At 37.5% G+C, this 15,979-nt stretch overlaps 1 protein-coding gene across 2 annotated transcripts in view; it reads right to left on the bottom strand.

Annotated features, from left to right (window-relative positions):
- Window positions 1-13,744, bottom strand: part of il1rapl1a (interleukin 1 receptor accessory protein-like 1a) — a 79,508-nt gene extending 65,764 nt beyond the window's left edge. The window contains exons 1-2 of one of the 2 annotated variants that reach the window (XM_079881044.1): window positions 13,265-13,744; window positions 678-775 (exon numbers count right to left, since the gene is read on the bottom strand). In XM_079881044.1, the coding sequence (XP_079737170.1) occupies window positions 678-762 (85 nt within the window). In that variant the 5' untranslated portion in view covers window positions 763-775; window positions 13,265-13,744. The remainder of the gene's footprint in view (window positions 1-677; window positions 776-13,264) is intronic. The other variant, XM_079881045.1, reaches the window with a different exon arrangement.
- Window positions 13,745-15,979: the final 2,235 nt, after the last annotated feature.

The following is a 15,979-nucleotide window of genomic DNA, read 5'->3' as shown; positions in this document are numbered from 1 at the left end:
AGTAATTGAGTAACTCTTTTTTGTGTTGTCATTATGCTCCAGGAGAAAAATTAGGTATCTGGAAATACAAATTTTGGTCCTGGGGAACATCAAACTGCAGCTGAACTCATAACACCTCCCTGCACCTAATTATCTGGAGAACATGGTGGTCTTGGCTCTCATTTTGTGCTCTTTTTCCCAGTCAGTCATATACACACACACACACACACACACACACATTTTCTCGCTCCCTTAAACACCCACACCCACACACCCTCCCTCACACACACACACATTAGAGTATCACCTCTGACAGATGGGCTGGCACTGCTCTCTTCCCAACCTGTTCCCTGTTGCAAATTGTGTGTGTGTTTACACGTGTTCCCATTTGTGTGTGTGTGTGTGTGTGTCTGTGTGTGTGCAGTTTGGTGATTATGTACATGCCTACTTGCGCGTAAAGGAAAGCGCACACACACACACACACACACACACATTGTCTCAGCACACAAAAATGACCTTCACCATCAATGCTGCATTAAATTATGCTTTAATATGTACAGTCACATGGCCCGTGAGAGCGGTTTAGCATAGCAGCTTTCATTATGCCATGAAATAATATTTGATGTTACACGTTAATGCGAAGAGCAAGCCCTCTGTGTGAGTAATGAGAGAGATAGAGAGACAGAAATTGGACATACCTGAGCCTCTCTTTGACACCACCTTCAGAGTCAGAGACACAGAGACACCGCAGAGAAGGAACAGCACTGGGTTGAGGGCTGTCATCTTCCTCTCCAGCCTGACGGAGACACAGAGAGAAACCTCACATGTCATACTGGCAACATACAACCATCAGCTACCCATGTACAGACCTGCATTTGCTTTTCCGCCAAGCACAGGATTTAAAGGTGAAGTGTGTAATTTTGTCAATGTTAAAACCCAGTAGGCTGACTTCCTGAAGAGGGTAAACACGGTGATGCTGTCAAACATTGCTCCGTTAGTTTGAGTGGCACGACATTAACTTCTGAATTTGGGGCAGGACTACGAATAAGGTCTGCTCTGAATAAGGTCTATAAAGGGTGAGTTTGAAAAACCGGTTTAAAAATTTTAAACGACTGAACAATTTTGGGGTGACAAATCTGATGGAAAAAAATACAGACTTACATTAAACAATACTACAGACATTTTAGTTTGTCCTGGACTAGTCCACCTAGCAACCGCACAGCAACACACTAAAAACAAGAATACCTTAGTAAGTGATTAACAACATTTATTATGCTAATGATTTTTAACATACTTTATAAAATGGATAGTTTCAGTCCTTGTTTATGATTGGCTGAGCATTGTAAAATACTCTATAAACACACCTGAGATCTCATTACTTAAGTATTACTGTGCCACTGCATTTTTGTGTTGCTTGTCAATCGTTCTGCTGAATATTGCAAAAGAACTACATAGCTTGAATTATTATTATATATCAATAAATATTTACATTTTTGTCACTTGCTGTGTGTTTATTGTATGAAACCTCGCCAGGTATAACTGTTTCCGCTCTTCATCGTGCCTAACAATGTCTCTAATTCCAAAAGCACTGTAAACCAAACCAAATTCTTGGGGCTTAATGCTTTAAAACACCACTCAGAATACCTTGGCAACCACATAGCAACATATCAAAAGAACACTCAGAATAGCAACCACCCACAACCCATTTTATTCAGAAATGTACAAATCTAGTTGTTCATACTGACCACATAGTATCACTCAGATACCTCAGTAACATAATAACTTTTTAATAATATGATTGATTTTAACACACTCAGAACACCTTAACAACTATCCACCACCTGCCCATACTGTATTCAATAAATGTAAAAATGTTTATTCTGACAGATGACAATTTTTGCTAGTTGTGAAATTTATGAAACTAGTTGTTGTCACAATATTGGAATTTCTAACTTTGTTACAGCACAATTTTTTATACCACACGGCGGAAAAATTGCCACAACATTTAGGGCATTCAATTTGAACAGTATTTATTTACTAATCTAAGGTTGTTTACTAATCTAACTGAAACTCTTTCGTAGTCCTGATAGCTCTGAGGGGATTATGCTATATATATATATATATATATATAAAATAGGCTATATAATAATATCTTTATTATTATTTATAAGACATAAATGTATTCATAATCATAATTACTATTGTAATACAACTGCACTGTAAAATAAAATTGAAAAATGTATATTTCATGAATGTATATATTAATAATTTATACAAAATTAAATATCAGAATTTCTGAACATAATGAAAATGGCAAATGGCTTCCATGCATTTACACTTTTACATTCTACTCTCTTTCTACTCTCCAGCAAAAATGTGGAAAATTGAATTTCCCTGGAATCCAGACATTTTTGCTTTTTATTTCCTCCATGTATATGTATATGCATGAGACAAAGCTAAGAGAGATGCAATCTTTAAGCATTTCTTTCATGGTCAAATCATATTAAAGTATGACTTTTTCATATTTTATCTGATTTCTGTGCCTTCCCACGAAGCCACTCAATCACCTGAGTTCTGTGTTCATATCTGAAATCTATTTTAATCTCCGTTTGCTGTCTGTGCACAACGTCCTCACAATTCCCCCATCTGAGCGGTTATAGAAGCCTGAAAACGGAGGGGAACCCAAACCATTTCCATAATGGAATAAACACACATATATCTGTCTGCATGAGTATTTCTAAACCTTAAATGTTTGAGCAATGTAGGACATACACAATTATTAAAAAGAACTCTGGGTGCGAAACATTTTAAGATAATTAATTAAACGTGTTAACAAATGTCAGAAATAAAAAAAAGAGCAAAAAAGTAATGATTTAGTGTATTCATTCTGTCTTTAAAGTGTAAGAACAAATGATGTGACCGATCAGAGAGGCCAACAAGAAATCTGAACACTATGTGCAAGCTTCTGAAGTAGCCTATATTGAACCCAAATTGGACTGAAATATTCATTAATAAAGAGGCACAGGGTTTACTGCTTGGATTCTAATGCATTTATATATATATCACCATTTAGCTTTTTGAAATTAATAGCCTGACAAATACATTTTTCAAAGCACAAGTACTACAAGTATATGTCAACCACCCATAATCACCTCAGTTTACAGTTTTATTTGAGGTCTCCTGCTGACAAAGCACCTTAATATCATTTCAGGTTCGTATTTTATTTCACAACCCTGTCACATGACTCCCCCATAATGCACTGCTCCTGTCACTTTAACGCAGACCTCTAAATTACTCCCTGCAGCTATATGGTATTCTTGGATTTCCATCCAAGGCTTGTTATATCAAATCGAATAACACCTATATTCCCTTTTTCCTCAAATAATTAATGTAAACTTAATAAGTGTGTGCAAACCCTTCCTCTTCATCCGTAATTATCTTACAATAACATTCTACTGATGATGAATTGCATGCCAAATTCAGACACTGGAAGGTCTAAATCCCATCAGGAACAGTAGCATTTGAGAGGTTAATAGACTTTATTTTGTGTGTGTGTGGGAGTGTTTGTGTTTCTGTGTGTGTCTGCCTTAAAAAGGCAAAGGGGCGACAGAGAGAGAGTGCTCTTGTGATCTCTTTAAAGGGCTTATCATCCCTCTCCCACACATAATCTCAGGGTTTTGAAAGAGGAAAGAGAGGGAGAAAGAAGAAAAATGAGAAAAGGTAGAATATAAAGATTTCACATTTTCATAGCCACCAGTTAATGTGTATGAGATCACTTACTACTGCTTTAATTAAAGGGATAGTTCACCCAAAAATAAAACATTCTCTCATCATTTACTCATTCTAATTCTGTTCCAAACCCAAATGACTTTCTTTCCTCTGTGGAACAAAGGGTACATTTTATAGGACTAGTTTGGAACAGACCCATTTCGGCAATTATTCACTGAAAATCTTTGACATCCGCCCTTGGCGTGTCCATGAGAAAAGTAGCGATGTCTAAATCATGAATGAATTGTTCTTTTCAATGAATTGGTTGATCCAGTTAAAAAAAATCAATCTGAATAATTCATTCACAAATCTGACTATGTTTTTTGAGTTCAACTCACTGACTTAATGAATCAATCACAGGAGAAAATAATCAGTGAACTATGACTTAAATTTCATGGTGTTCCTTAAAGTTATTGTATGATTTTGAATTTTCTGATATTTTTCTGATGCTTTATCAATTTTAAAGCTTAAAAGTTCCAGCTAAATTTAATAGGAAGGTTATAATTTCATGGAAAATTCCTTTAAATGATATGAAATCAAATATGACCAACCCAATCTCATGGGATAATGTAAATATTTTGTATGTGTCGATTTTGTATGTGAAAATGTAAGATTTTTAGAAAAATAAAGCATAAAAGTCCACCCATCACCCCACCCCTAAACATAAGGTCTAAGATCTTTAAAAAAAAAGAGCCAGAAAAAAGGTTTGGTTGTTGTGGGTGGTTGCCAGGGCGTTGCTATGAGACATATTGGGATGTGGGAAGTTAATCTACCCCAAAATCTAAGTATATAGATTTAGCAAGATTTTGTTCACCCATTTTAGCACAAAAAAGAAATAAGCAAATAAGAAAATAATAAGCAAATTATATAGGAATTGTATTTAGTATGTATTATATAAAATATATAATTTGTGTAACTTGCTATTTTGCCTATATATTTCAAGTTTAGTTGCTTAGAAATGTAACAGCATGCCTTTTCTCAACAAGCCACATGATTCGAGGTACAAACAAACAGTGTGGGATGAGTTATGTGTCATATTTTAAGCCTTAGGGTTAAGGCTTTTTTAAAAAGTACTTGAGATGCTTGATTTAGAAAATAACTCTAATCACCTGCATTCATACACCTGTTAATCACGGAAACATAATCATTTTCTAGACTGAACACTTTTAAGATCAAATCAGTCCATATGAGCAGTGCTTTTTTTCCAGTCACAATTGGCAATTGGCAATTCAATCACCGTCCAGTTAGAGGCAACATAGAAGGTCTTCCTCATTTCTCATTGGACCTAATATCCACATACACATGTACGGTCGCTCACAGGACAGGCGTGTGGCGGCGGGCCCAGCTGTGAATGATTGATGTGGTGATTTTATGATTTAATCCAATTTAAACTCTCCACATCTCCAGGCCTGACAGTCAACACATTTACCATGCGGTAAATATAACAGTGCCCCTGGAGGAAGAGTGCTGCGCTATGAACAGAGATACACACCGTTAAAAACCTGCACACACACACACACTTACGAGACAGTAGAACGAATGATTCAAGGACAACCTGAGCCGCATTTATTTTCAGACATTACATATATGACAGTTCACAAGAGAGCAAAATGGACATGTATGCATGTGTGTAATTGCGTTACTGTAGGTGTGGGCTTGAGTTTGTAAAAGAATGGGGGGGGGGGGGGGGGGACAAAGACCACATCAGTCTTTGTGGACTCCATTATTTATTGTGGCAGTTCCAGCTTTCTTGTGCCAGGCAAATATCAGAGTAGAATTCGAACATGCTCAGGGGCATCAAGCGTGTGTGTGTGTGTGTGTGTTTGTGTGTGAGTGAGTGCAAAAGCAGGAAATGAGAAACAATAAATATAGACTCAAATATAGACTCCTGAAATATATTTTTTTTATGACATGGACTTGTTAGTGCACATGCAACCTTGACTACAGGTGCTCTATCCTGACCATACATCACAGTCATGAAAAAGTCACACACATGTAACAGTCTTTCTGTGCCCTTAACATGAAATGAAATTCAGAATATTGATCATGTGTGTGTGTGTGTGTGTGGTTAAAGCAGCTTGCAGACTGTTCACACTTCACTGATCGGCCCCGGCTAACAAGGGACCCCTGAGTACTCTTCCATGCTCTGCGCTGCTGATGGTGATTAATTATTGAGTATTACTGCTCTCCTACACCACCTCCAGACACAGCACCACTAATCCCCTTACCAGACACACTCGTTCTCAGTCAGGAGTCAAAACAAAAGACAAGATAATAGGTGGTCAAAGGGCTAGCAAAGATAATGGATAGCAATGGCAGAGAAGAAAAGAGCTATGTGCAGGAAACTTGAGGTTTTCAATTTAAATGACGTCTGACATGACTTTACATGATGAAAGGTTTAGATGTCTTAAGGGCTCCCATTTCTACTGACTATTTCACTTTTTTGACGCTTGAAAAACATTGCCGATTCGACTTATTTGAGCAAAAGCATTGTGAGATTTGAAGGCCGTTACTCTCACGTTGGCTACACAAGAAAATAATGATATTTATAGAATGTTTTTTATTCTCACTTTTGAGATTTAATTGACTTCCATGAGATTTCCAGGCCTGGAAATCACCAATTTCCAATTCTCTGGCTTTCCAAACCTGCCACTGGCACATCATGAATGGATAAATTAGTCAAATTAGCTATTTATGCAAGAGCCAAACTATCTTCCAATGCATGAAAAACTATATACACATGTGCATGAATATATATTAGTTCACAACATGGATGATACTACAAAAAAATATTCAACATGTACAAGCCAGGGATTAGAAACATTGTTTTTCATTTCAGAGCAGAAACAGTATTTTTATATAATGGCTCCGGCAATCCACTGCTTTATTTCTGAATGCTGAAGTGGTTAGAATTATATTAAAGAATAGTATCTAAGAATGTTAACATTCTGGCATTGCTAAAAAAAAACTTCAGCAGTAATAATGATACCAAATAAACAACAACTGAATTTATTTAAAAACAGATGCTATGACCTAAACATGTTATTTGTGCATTTAATTATGTAGGCCTAATTTAAAAAAAAATTGGGGTGGGAAAATTGCTGATGATAGATATAGCACAATTGTTTTTATTTTAATTCACTGGACTGTTTCTAATCACTTGTGCACATAAACAAAAAAGGACTGAGACAAGTTGTGTCACAAAAACAATGAGTTTTTGTAACAAAAATGTTCTCCTACTTTAGAAGCGAGCCATGGGGCCATTGCAATTTGTATATTATCAGTTTCAATCAATACATTCTGGTTTACTGTTTGTCTTAATATTATTGGCTGAACCGTTTCAGACTCCTGCTTCTCAGACTTGTCAGCTGAAAAAGACCCTAGTAATCTCACAAGTATTCCCTCTTGAGTTTCAGAAAAGGCATTCAACAGCGTCTCAAACAGCGCTCCAATCTGCTGAGTGAATGAAACATCAGAGATTTCAATACAAACTCAAACTTTCACATTAAATTCCGGCCAAATTATCTGAGTTATGTCATCCATTTTAATACTAAATCTCTGTACTATTACAGTATGTTAACAATTGTCTCACTTGTCTGGTTTTTATTTTCCTTCATCTGAGATTAAGTTTTCAGTTATTTTTCATTAAGTTTCCAGAGTTCTAAAAAAAACAGATAAATGTTATAATATAGTGATACTCATAAAGCCTTTTTGAATGTACCTCATGTGAAAACAATGCAATTGAAAGAGAAAAGGAGACAATTACTTCTGAAATCATTTAGGGTATCATTAACAGGAAAGCCTCACAAGTGCAGAAAATCCAATAATGTTGAGCAGTACACTTTTAAAAATGATACTAGAATGTACAGATCATTGTCAGAGGCATTACTCATCAAATGATACTCCAGTGCCCAAACCAATTCAATTTCAAAAGGCCTATAACAGTATGTTACATTTTTAATACAATTCCCAATCCCTAATCAAATCTTAGCATAATAACGCAACTCCAAATCATACCCTACACCCGCGTTTTTAATTAGCTATGTATACAACGTACTGGAATGATTTCTGTTACAGGAGTACATATTTGAATCTCAGTAGTTAAAAGATGTTACCTATTCATAAAAGACTGTGGTTTAATGTGAGTTTAATGTGGTCATATGCAACTTCCTACAATTGCCTTGTTCAAAAGTTACAGCAATTACAGCCTATCAATATAAAAGACTGTCATTGATTTACTTAAAAAAATTATATATATATATATATATATATATATATATATATATATATATAAAGTAAATCAATGATAGTAATAATATATTACACATACATACACACTGAGGGGTCTGAGACCACATTGGAAATCTATGATTTTTAAAAGATTGAATAATAAATGTAAGATTCTGCACTATTTCTTGGTCGCTAATGAGCAAATTTGTCAAATTAACTATGTGAATTCTTTTCTACAAAAGGTAAAATGTTCTTGCATTTAAGCACAAGATGTTCTTTGGATCATTCTCATATCATGCTGGAGAACATGATCATCAGGTTTTAGACAATCTTGTGGAGTTCATGCCAGCTCAAGTGCTGCTGTCATTAAAGCAAAAGGAGGACAGACCAAACACTAAGACATTCTGCATGTCATTAATTTTTCAATTAAAATTTTCCATCAAAATGCTATTCTAATATAATTTGAAATGAAAAGTTTTTCATTGAATTATCACTAGTGGTCTAAGACTTCAGAACCCCACTGTACAGTGTTTAAATGTGTCTTTTTCACTGTTTTCCTTGGGGAAATTAGTATTCTAGCTCATTCCTGACCAATGCTTTCAGAATTACCGTGACTGTCATTATGGGACTACTTTTCTAACTGATGACTAGGTTCCTGACTCACTTTTGCCAATGTAAATGACTGCACCATCTCATTTACAAGGAGAGAACTGAAAATCGAGGCAGATTCTCAATTCCATCAAAGGTTGTCAGCCCTAGAATCCATTGCATTTGTCATGAGCTTATACTTCAAGGTTAAATGGCAAGAGAGAAGCAAAAATGAGGCTTCTCTCAAATTGCGGCCACCATAAGTCATATGAATAAAATCGAGAAACTTTGAAGCCATAAACATCAGGTGTTGAATTTTACTGTCTGTCTGAAATCAATAATGAATAAATGAACATCTAGAGCTATTTTATGAGTAAAATCAGTGTAGGAAGTGCTGTAAAAGCCGAATACTCTCGTTGTACTGCAAACGCCCTGTTACCATCATATAATATGAGACTAAATTGAGTCTACACAAACACACACTCATAGGGATTCACACACTGCAGGTTTCAGTACTATTCTGAGGGAATCAGTGAGGATTCTGACAGTTTGACAGTCCTAAGGGAGAGAGAAAGTGACAGTAATAGAGAGGGAGAGAGCAAGAGAAAAAAAGAAACAAGGAAAGATTACATGTCAGACTTCATCAGCAACAGGAAAACCAGCAGTAAATGAGCTTGTGTGCATGCATCAATGTGAGTCGACTTGCATATTCTCAACCACACAAATATACAAATAAATGAACTCATTGTACTTATTTATTTGTGTGCATGTGTCGTTTGTACGTCCTTCAAATTGAAATTCCCTACATGAGTTATGTAAATATGGGATACGAAAGCTCTGATGCGTGACGCATCACCTCCACAGGTGCACTCCAAATGGAAAGCACACCATCAAGGTCAGGAAACCACAATGGAAGTCCCAAAAACCCAACAACTTCTCATCAACCCAAATCAATGCATTCTCTTCTCGTATTACTAATCGATTGCTATTCTTTTGAGACCCGATGAATAAGCATGGACAGCAGGTCAAAAAACATCACCAGGACAAGAGCTGACAAGAGCCCTCAACCCAAAGGATTCCAATAGAAGCCATAACCGACAAGACAATATAGAATGGGCTTATTGTTTCAATCATCTAGCAATCCACCAGAGTATCCTTTACTTGCTTCCTCACTCGCTGTGCTTGACTTTAATGGCCTGAGAGCTCAAACTGTTTTATAATGAGGGCTTTCCCACAGCATACTCTCCTCATTATGCACACATACACACACAGAGAGATAGCGAGAGGCTTCTTATTGATATTGTGCCCAGTAAAGTGGTCCCTAAGAAACTGGAAGGGGGGTCTCAAGAGTTTGTTTTATTTGCTGGGAAAACAATACAACTATATTTCATACATGTAAACACTCACACGCACAAAGGAAACCTACGAACTTCCAAAGTTAACCCCATCCAAGAATTTTAGCCATTTAATGGCAACGATTGGCTCTGCAAATATTCTCCAATCCTAATTGCATTTAAAAGCGCAACAGTATCAGAACTGCAATACGGAGTTCAATTTGAGTGCGTTCAGCGAAGCATGCTTTAAATGACATATGCATGCTTTTATCAGAATGCCACAGACGTGACTTTTAGCTTCCCACAGATCAGGGGCATCAGTCAGTGTTTTTGTCATTTTAGTGGTACGCGAGTTGACCTGCTGATGTATCAAGGCAGAGAAGGTTCTGACAGATGTGTTGTAGTTCATTGAAAGAGGGAGCTGTTCTTTCAGCACCACTCACAGTCAAATGGCCACATCACATCAAAGTGCATTTTAACATATTGGATCTTGTGCAGATTCTTCTTCACAGATTTTATCGACAAGTGGCTAACCGATGCCCCTGGCCATTCAGTATAAGCCCATGACAGAACATGCCTTGTTTATTAATAGGCCATCCAAACGCCGCTGGTGATGGCATGCTCTATAGCCAGATCTCTTTGGAAACTTAAGTAGGGAAGTGTGTGTGGGTCCATCTACAAACTCACCCTAGGCAATAAGAGCTCCACCATGGGACTATATGCATTCTTTATAACCACATATACTGACACAATAAACCCAGGCTGTGCCCCATGCCGCATTCAAACCTGAGTGACAGTTCCTTTAAGAGGAGTCAATGGCGCTGTCAAAGACAATTTTCCCTAGCATTTCATCTGTGTATTCTAGGCACACATTTGCAAAAATAACCTAAAGTAATCATTAGCATTAGGAGATTGGCTTGTTTATACTGATAATGCATCAAACGGAGGAAATCTACATGTTCGATTGAGAATTTTTCCGGCTGCACGAGGTAAAAGAGGCCAATGTGAGTTTATGAATATGCATCCATGACAGCATAATGCACACGCCTTGGGTGTGTTCTCACATGATTCTTGGATTGTAACAGCAACACTAGGCCAGCCAAAAGGGTTTTCACGCTACGCTTAACTGGGTTAAGGCCACTTTTAACCCTGGATTAAGTCTTAACTTTCACACTTATTTCCAAAGAGGGTTAGCAAGGCTTTTAACCCTGGGTTTTGAAGCCCTGCTTTAGGCTTTTGCAGTGCTAACATGTAATAAACTGGTATACAGTGAGAAATGATGCAGAAATATTACAGTGAGTTGTTTAGCAACAGAGAACTAATTATAAACGAACAGAGCTTATCTCATTAAGTATTCATGAGCTTTGTGTCACACGAACTTTCACGTTGTTTTTCCCCCTCAGAGAGACTAATGAAGAACTGTGACAAAACGCGTTAACAGGAGATAAGAATATTAAAGTATCGTTTTTGCTGTTTTATAAGGCTTAAGACAACCAGAGCCGAATCTACGTGGCGACATTTACAAATTTAGACGAGCAGTTATCAATACTGGGTGCGTGTATTTGTCCAATCGATGTCATAAAAATGCAAATACGTTAACTCGTCGTTTACAAATGTGCAGTGTGAAATAACCCCAGATTAAGTTACCCAATGTTAAGATTTACCCTGGGTTAAAAAATTCAAGCATGGGAAGCTCGATAATGCGGTATTAGACCGCTCCAGCGAGTTTAAAATAAGTCAACCAATCATAAGATAAACAATTGCTTGCCTCATTAAATATTAATATCACAAACTCTCACGCGTTGTTTCAGCGTGCAAGGGAATTGTTGAAAATGTTAAAAACAGGGACTCGTAACGCGTTAACCAGAGTGAGGAAGAGACTAATATTTCATTGGTCCGAAAAGTTCATACACGACAGGTCGCGTGCAGTAGACCTGGCCTATTTGTCCATTTCATCTTATGGATCTCATAAAAGTGTGAAACCACGTAACCACAATACCCAGAGTTAAATATTAACCCAGGGCAGTGATTGAGCTGTGGAAAACCGTAAACAAGGTAACCCAGCAGGGATTAAGTTAACCCAAGAATAAAAAATGACCCTGGGTTTGCAATTTCAAGTGTGAAAAGCCCACGAGAGGTCTAATGTGTACCAGCCGGCGTCGGCACAGATTCTCATGCGCACGCTCACTCTCTTGCAGACTGTGATCAGACGCCACTGCAGTGTGTGTGAGAGAGTGAATGTGTGTGTGTGCGTGTGTTCTGTCCGTACCATCGCAGGAGGGTGCAAATACTCCCGCAAACACCGCCTTTAAACAAGCCATCTCAAACGCTGCCGCACATCACGTTGCGTTTTCTACATTTATTTTGAGTTAATCTAAACTAAAACGAGATCATTTATCTATATAGCCTATATATATATGCGTGTATGTAACAGTGGTTTGCCACAAGCCGCACAACTGGAATAAAATGTTAAACCTTAGTTTAGTCAGTAGCTAATGAAAAAACCGATTCAAATCTCGTCTTTTATGCGCGTATAAAGACCGCGGCTCACATTGAGATTTTAACTGATTTCCCACCTGAAATTCTGCTTTAGGTAGGCTATGAGTAAATGCGAAGAACAAATGTGCAGGTTATATTTTAGGCTACTCTAAAAAAAAGTAGCTAGAACTTGTAGAACAATTAAAATGGTTTTTTTTTCTTTTCTTTTTTTTTTCTCCATTTTTTTCATGTCAGGGCAACATATTTCTGCCCTCAATTCGAAAGTTTTACTTAAATTTGTTTATAATTCTCATTTGATCTCAATATAGATTCTTAATAAAGTCGCATTACTGTAATACAGTAGCCTAATAAGAAACATCCTGTCCATCCATTGATTTAGAAAATAAGTAAATTAAAAGCAGGGCAGCAAAAGCTACTTTACTTTTATATAATTACAGCTAGGCTATATACATAATCATGTTTTCACAATTATTCTAATAATGGAGGGGGGGGGGGGAGGGGGGGGGGGGGGGCGATTGAATGCTGAATAGTCGTGAAATACCGTCACAATCACATCCTAATGATGCAAAACACGGCTTAGCCTACTGTCTTTCACAAAACATTATTTTCCATTTATTTTTTAAATCAAGTCAAAATATGATCCGGACGTGTTGTTGACAGGTTTCATTCCACAATTTAACCTCAATGAAACTGAGTTATTATTTAAGCGTCAAACTCCACATTTACATGATTCCGATTTTTTCTAAAGGTTACATTACATAGGCATCTTCACGAGCCGGAGCAAATCAACTAGCCACCCCCGCATCACCATGAAACCTCTCCACTTCAAACTTCGCATGGGTAACTAAAACAGACCGCGAGCTTACCGTCAGCCAACGTCCAAAAATTGATCCGCGGTCAGTCAATAAGACACTTGTAAACGGAATGAACGCGCATCACGATGAATGAGGAATCTGACCAAATCATCCATCCGAACAGAGAAATTCACCAGCTGATAGTTTATTCCAATATAGACGCTGCCTTAAGGATAATTTTAAGGATTTCCAGAGGTCTCTATGACTTCATAATGCATTAAGAACTCAAAGGTGCTGAAGAGGGACCCATGACCGCGCGCCCTCGTCCAGCGGACAGTCGGTCACTCCTGCGCATTCCGTGGCGCGCCGTGCGCTTGTCGGTCAGAGGGATGATTTGAGATGTCTCAGGTATCCGGCAGCGAGAGCTCCTGTGGGGGTTTCCTCTTCAAGACGCGCTGTGTGCGCCCGCTGCTGTGGGAGACCTCTCCATGGTCCTAAAGTCCACCTCAAAACCAAGCATGCATGCGTGCGCCAACGACTGTGGTGGGCTGCATGTATTTAGGAACATCTTCAGTTAAAGGAATAGCTCATCCCTAAAAATAAAACATTCTGTCATCGTTTACTTACCCTCGTGTCGCTCCAAAACTTCATGACTTACTTTCTACTGCGGAAAACAAAAGGCAGAATTGTTACTGCTTTCTTCAGGCACAATGAAAGCATGTCGCTATATTCGACCAGTGAATTTCCAGCTGACAAAAAAGCTGACCAAAAGCACCACAAGTTCCATAAAAATAGCCCATATGACTCGTGCATTATAAGTCTTCTGAAGTCATATTATAGTTTTGTGCGAAGGATACTTAAAGGTACAATATGTAAGAATTTTGTCATAAAATATCCAAAAATCACTTGCACAGTGTGATATATTTTCCTGAGGTTGTGTACTTACAATATCCCAAAAGTTCCCAAAGATTTTTAATTTCAGAGAAATTCCAAATTTAAAAAAATGGGTCATCCCTGGTTATTGTCGCCTGTCAATGACGTAATATCCGCGTTATCCCTGGTTTCCGCTCATACAGCCATAGTAACCATGGAGACAGACCTGGACAACTGCGTTGCGTCTAGCGGCACGCTCACGCTGTTGTTTCGTTCAAACATTATGGACCATGGCAAGCAGACTTTGGGACAAAAGGAGAACTAAAACGAGGATCAATATCAGCGTGACGTTTTCGAGATCCCAAGAGCTCCACGTCCGCAACTAACTTCAACTTGACAGAGTCGAAGTTGCAACGCCGCTCTTGCATGTACTTCCTTAGACAGGTGAGCAAATGTACATAAAACTAATCAATGTTATATAGCTCAACATGATGAAATGTTAGAATATGATCTGTATGCTATTCTAATGTTGATCTAGCTTACAGCTAGTCTCATACAGCCAACAAACTAACACACTGAATAACATTATAACTTTCAACACACTCAAATGCAGTTTAGTGTGATATTGTAGATCAAGTGAAACAGTGCTGCGTCACAAGTTTCATTCATTCGTCTAATAAACTGACCTTTATGAGTAGTAATACAGCACTTGCGGGTTGTTCGGTAGAATGAATGACTTGCGTGACTTGCGTGTATAATTATAACCATAATCATAGTTAAATGTGCAGTACACAGGCATGCTTATTGCATTTATTCCACTCTGACCAAAGTGTGCATGTTGTTGTATGTATGCTGTTACACTCATGAACAGGTCAGAAAACAGTGTAATCGAAGAAGCCACTTGGTAATCAGCAACCGAGAAAACGGTTCTGGGCTTTGTGATGAGGGGGGCCCCACTAAGGTCCTTTATGGTACAACCTACTCATTTGGCCCAAGGAAAAGGGGCATACAAATAAAAATGTTGTCCCAGGTCGTGAGAGTTTTAGTGACGGCCCTTAAATGCTGCTCTTTTAGGAAGAAAAATAATTTATTCTTACAGCTTTACGTGACATGTTTTAATGATGGTTGGAAACACCATCAGTGTTCAAACACATTTTGGATTTGTTTAAAAAAAACAAACATTTGAAGCAAGCAAATGAAAACAGTATCAACAAACAGACCTACTCCTTTTGAATATAACATTTTGTGTTTTGGTGAATAACGACAAAAAGGCAGTATAACCACCACATTTCATAGCAAATAATCAAAGTAATGCAAGAAGTAAGTAACCAGCATTGAAGATGTTGTCATGTAAAATCTTATTCTGCTTATTCTTTTCTCTGATTATTGGCAATATTCAGACCATTGGTGTACTTGTAAACACAGGCACTGGTCATAACTGAATGCACATGCAAATGAGATTTGACAGCTACTGCAAAAGAAAATCTGTTCGGAGAATAAACTCAAGTTGTTACATGACTTCAGAAAACTTAATATAACCAGAAGTCTACTACACTTACAGTACTTTTTTTGGTGCCTTTTTAGAGAATTGCAGGAGTCTGTTCTGGAAGGGAACAGAAAAAGAATTTATTATTTAATAATATAATTACACACACACACACAGTATATATCTAACACGATGTCAATGACCATATATGGTACAAATGTCAAAAAAAGAGGAGAAACCGCAAATAACAATAACACAATAACAATAAATCTACATCCAGTAAATCATGATTTATTTATGACTGGCCTAAATCTTAGCATAAAGAGTGAATTTACATTAATTGAATGTTAAAGAGTAGCCGGGCCATTATGCAACTTTTAAAAAGGGAAGTCAGGTTTGGAACAATATGAAGGTAAGTAAATGATGAC

Source organism: Squalius cephalus (genome assembly GCF_949319135.1).
Source record: "Squalius cephalus genome assembly, chromosome: 9".
NCBI classification, from domain to species: domain Eukaryota; kingdom Metazoa; phylum Chordata; class Actinopteri; order Cypriniformes; family Leuciscidae; genus Squalius; species Squalius cephalus.
The sequence above is the reverse complement of the archived record's forward strand: the minus strand, read 5'-3'. Positions and strand labels throughout refer to the sequence as shown.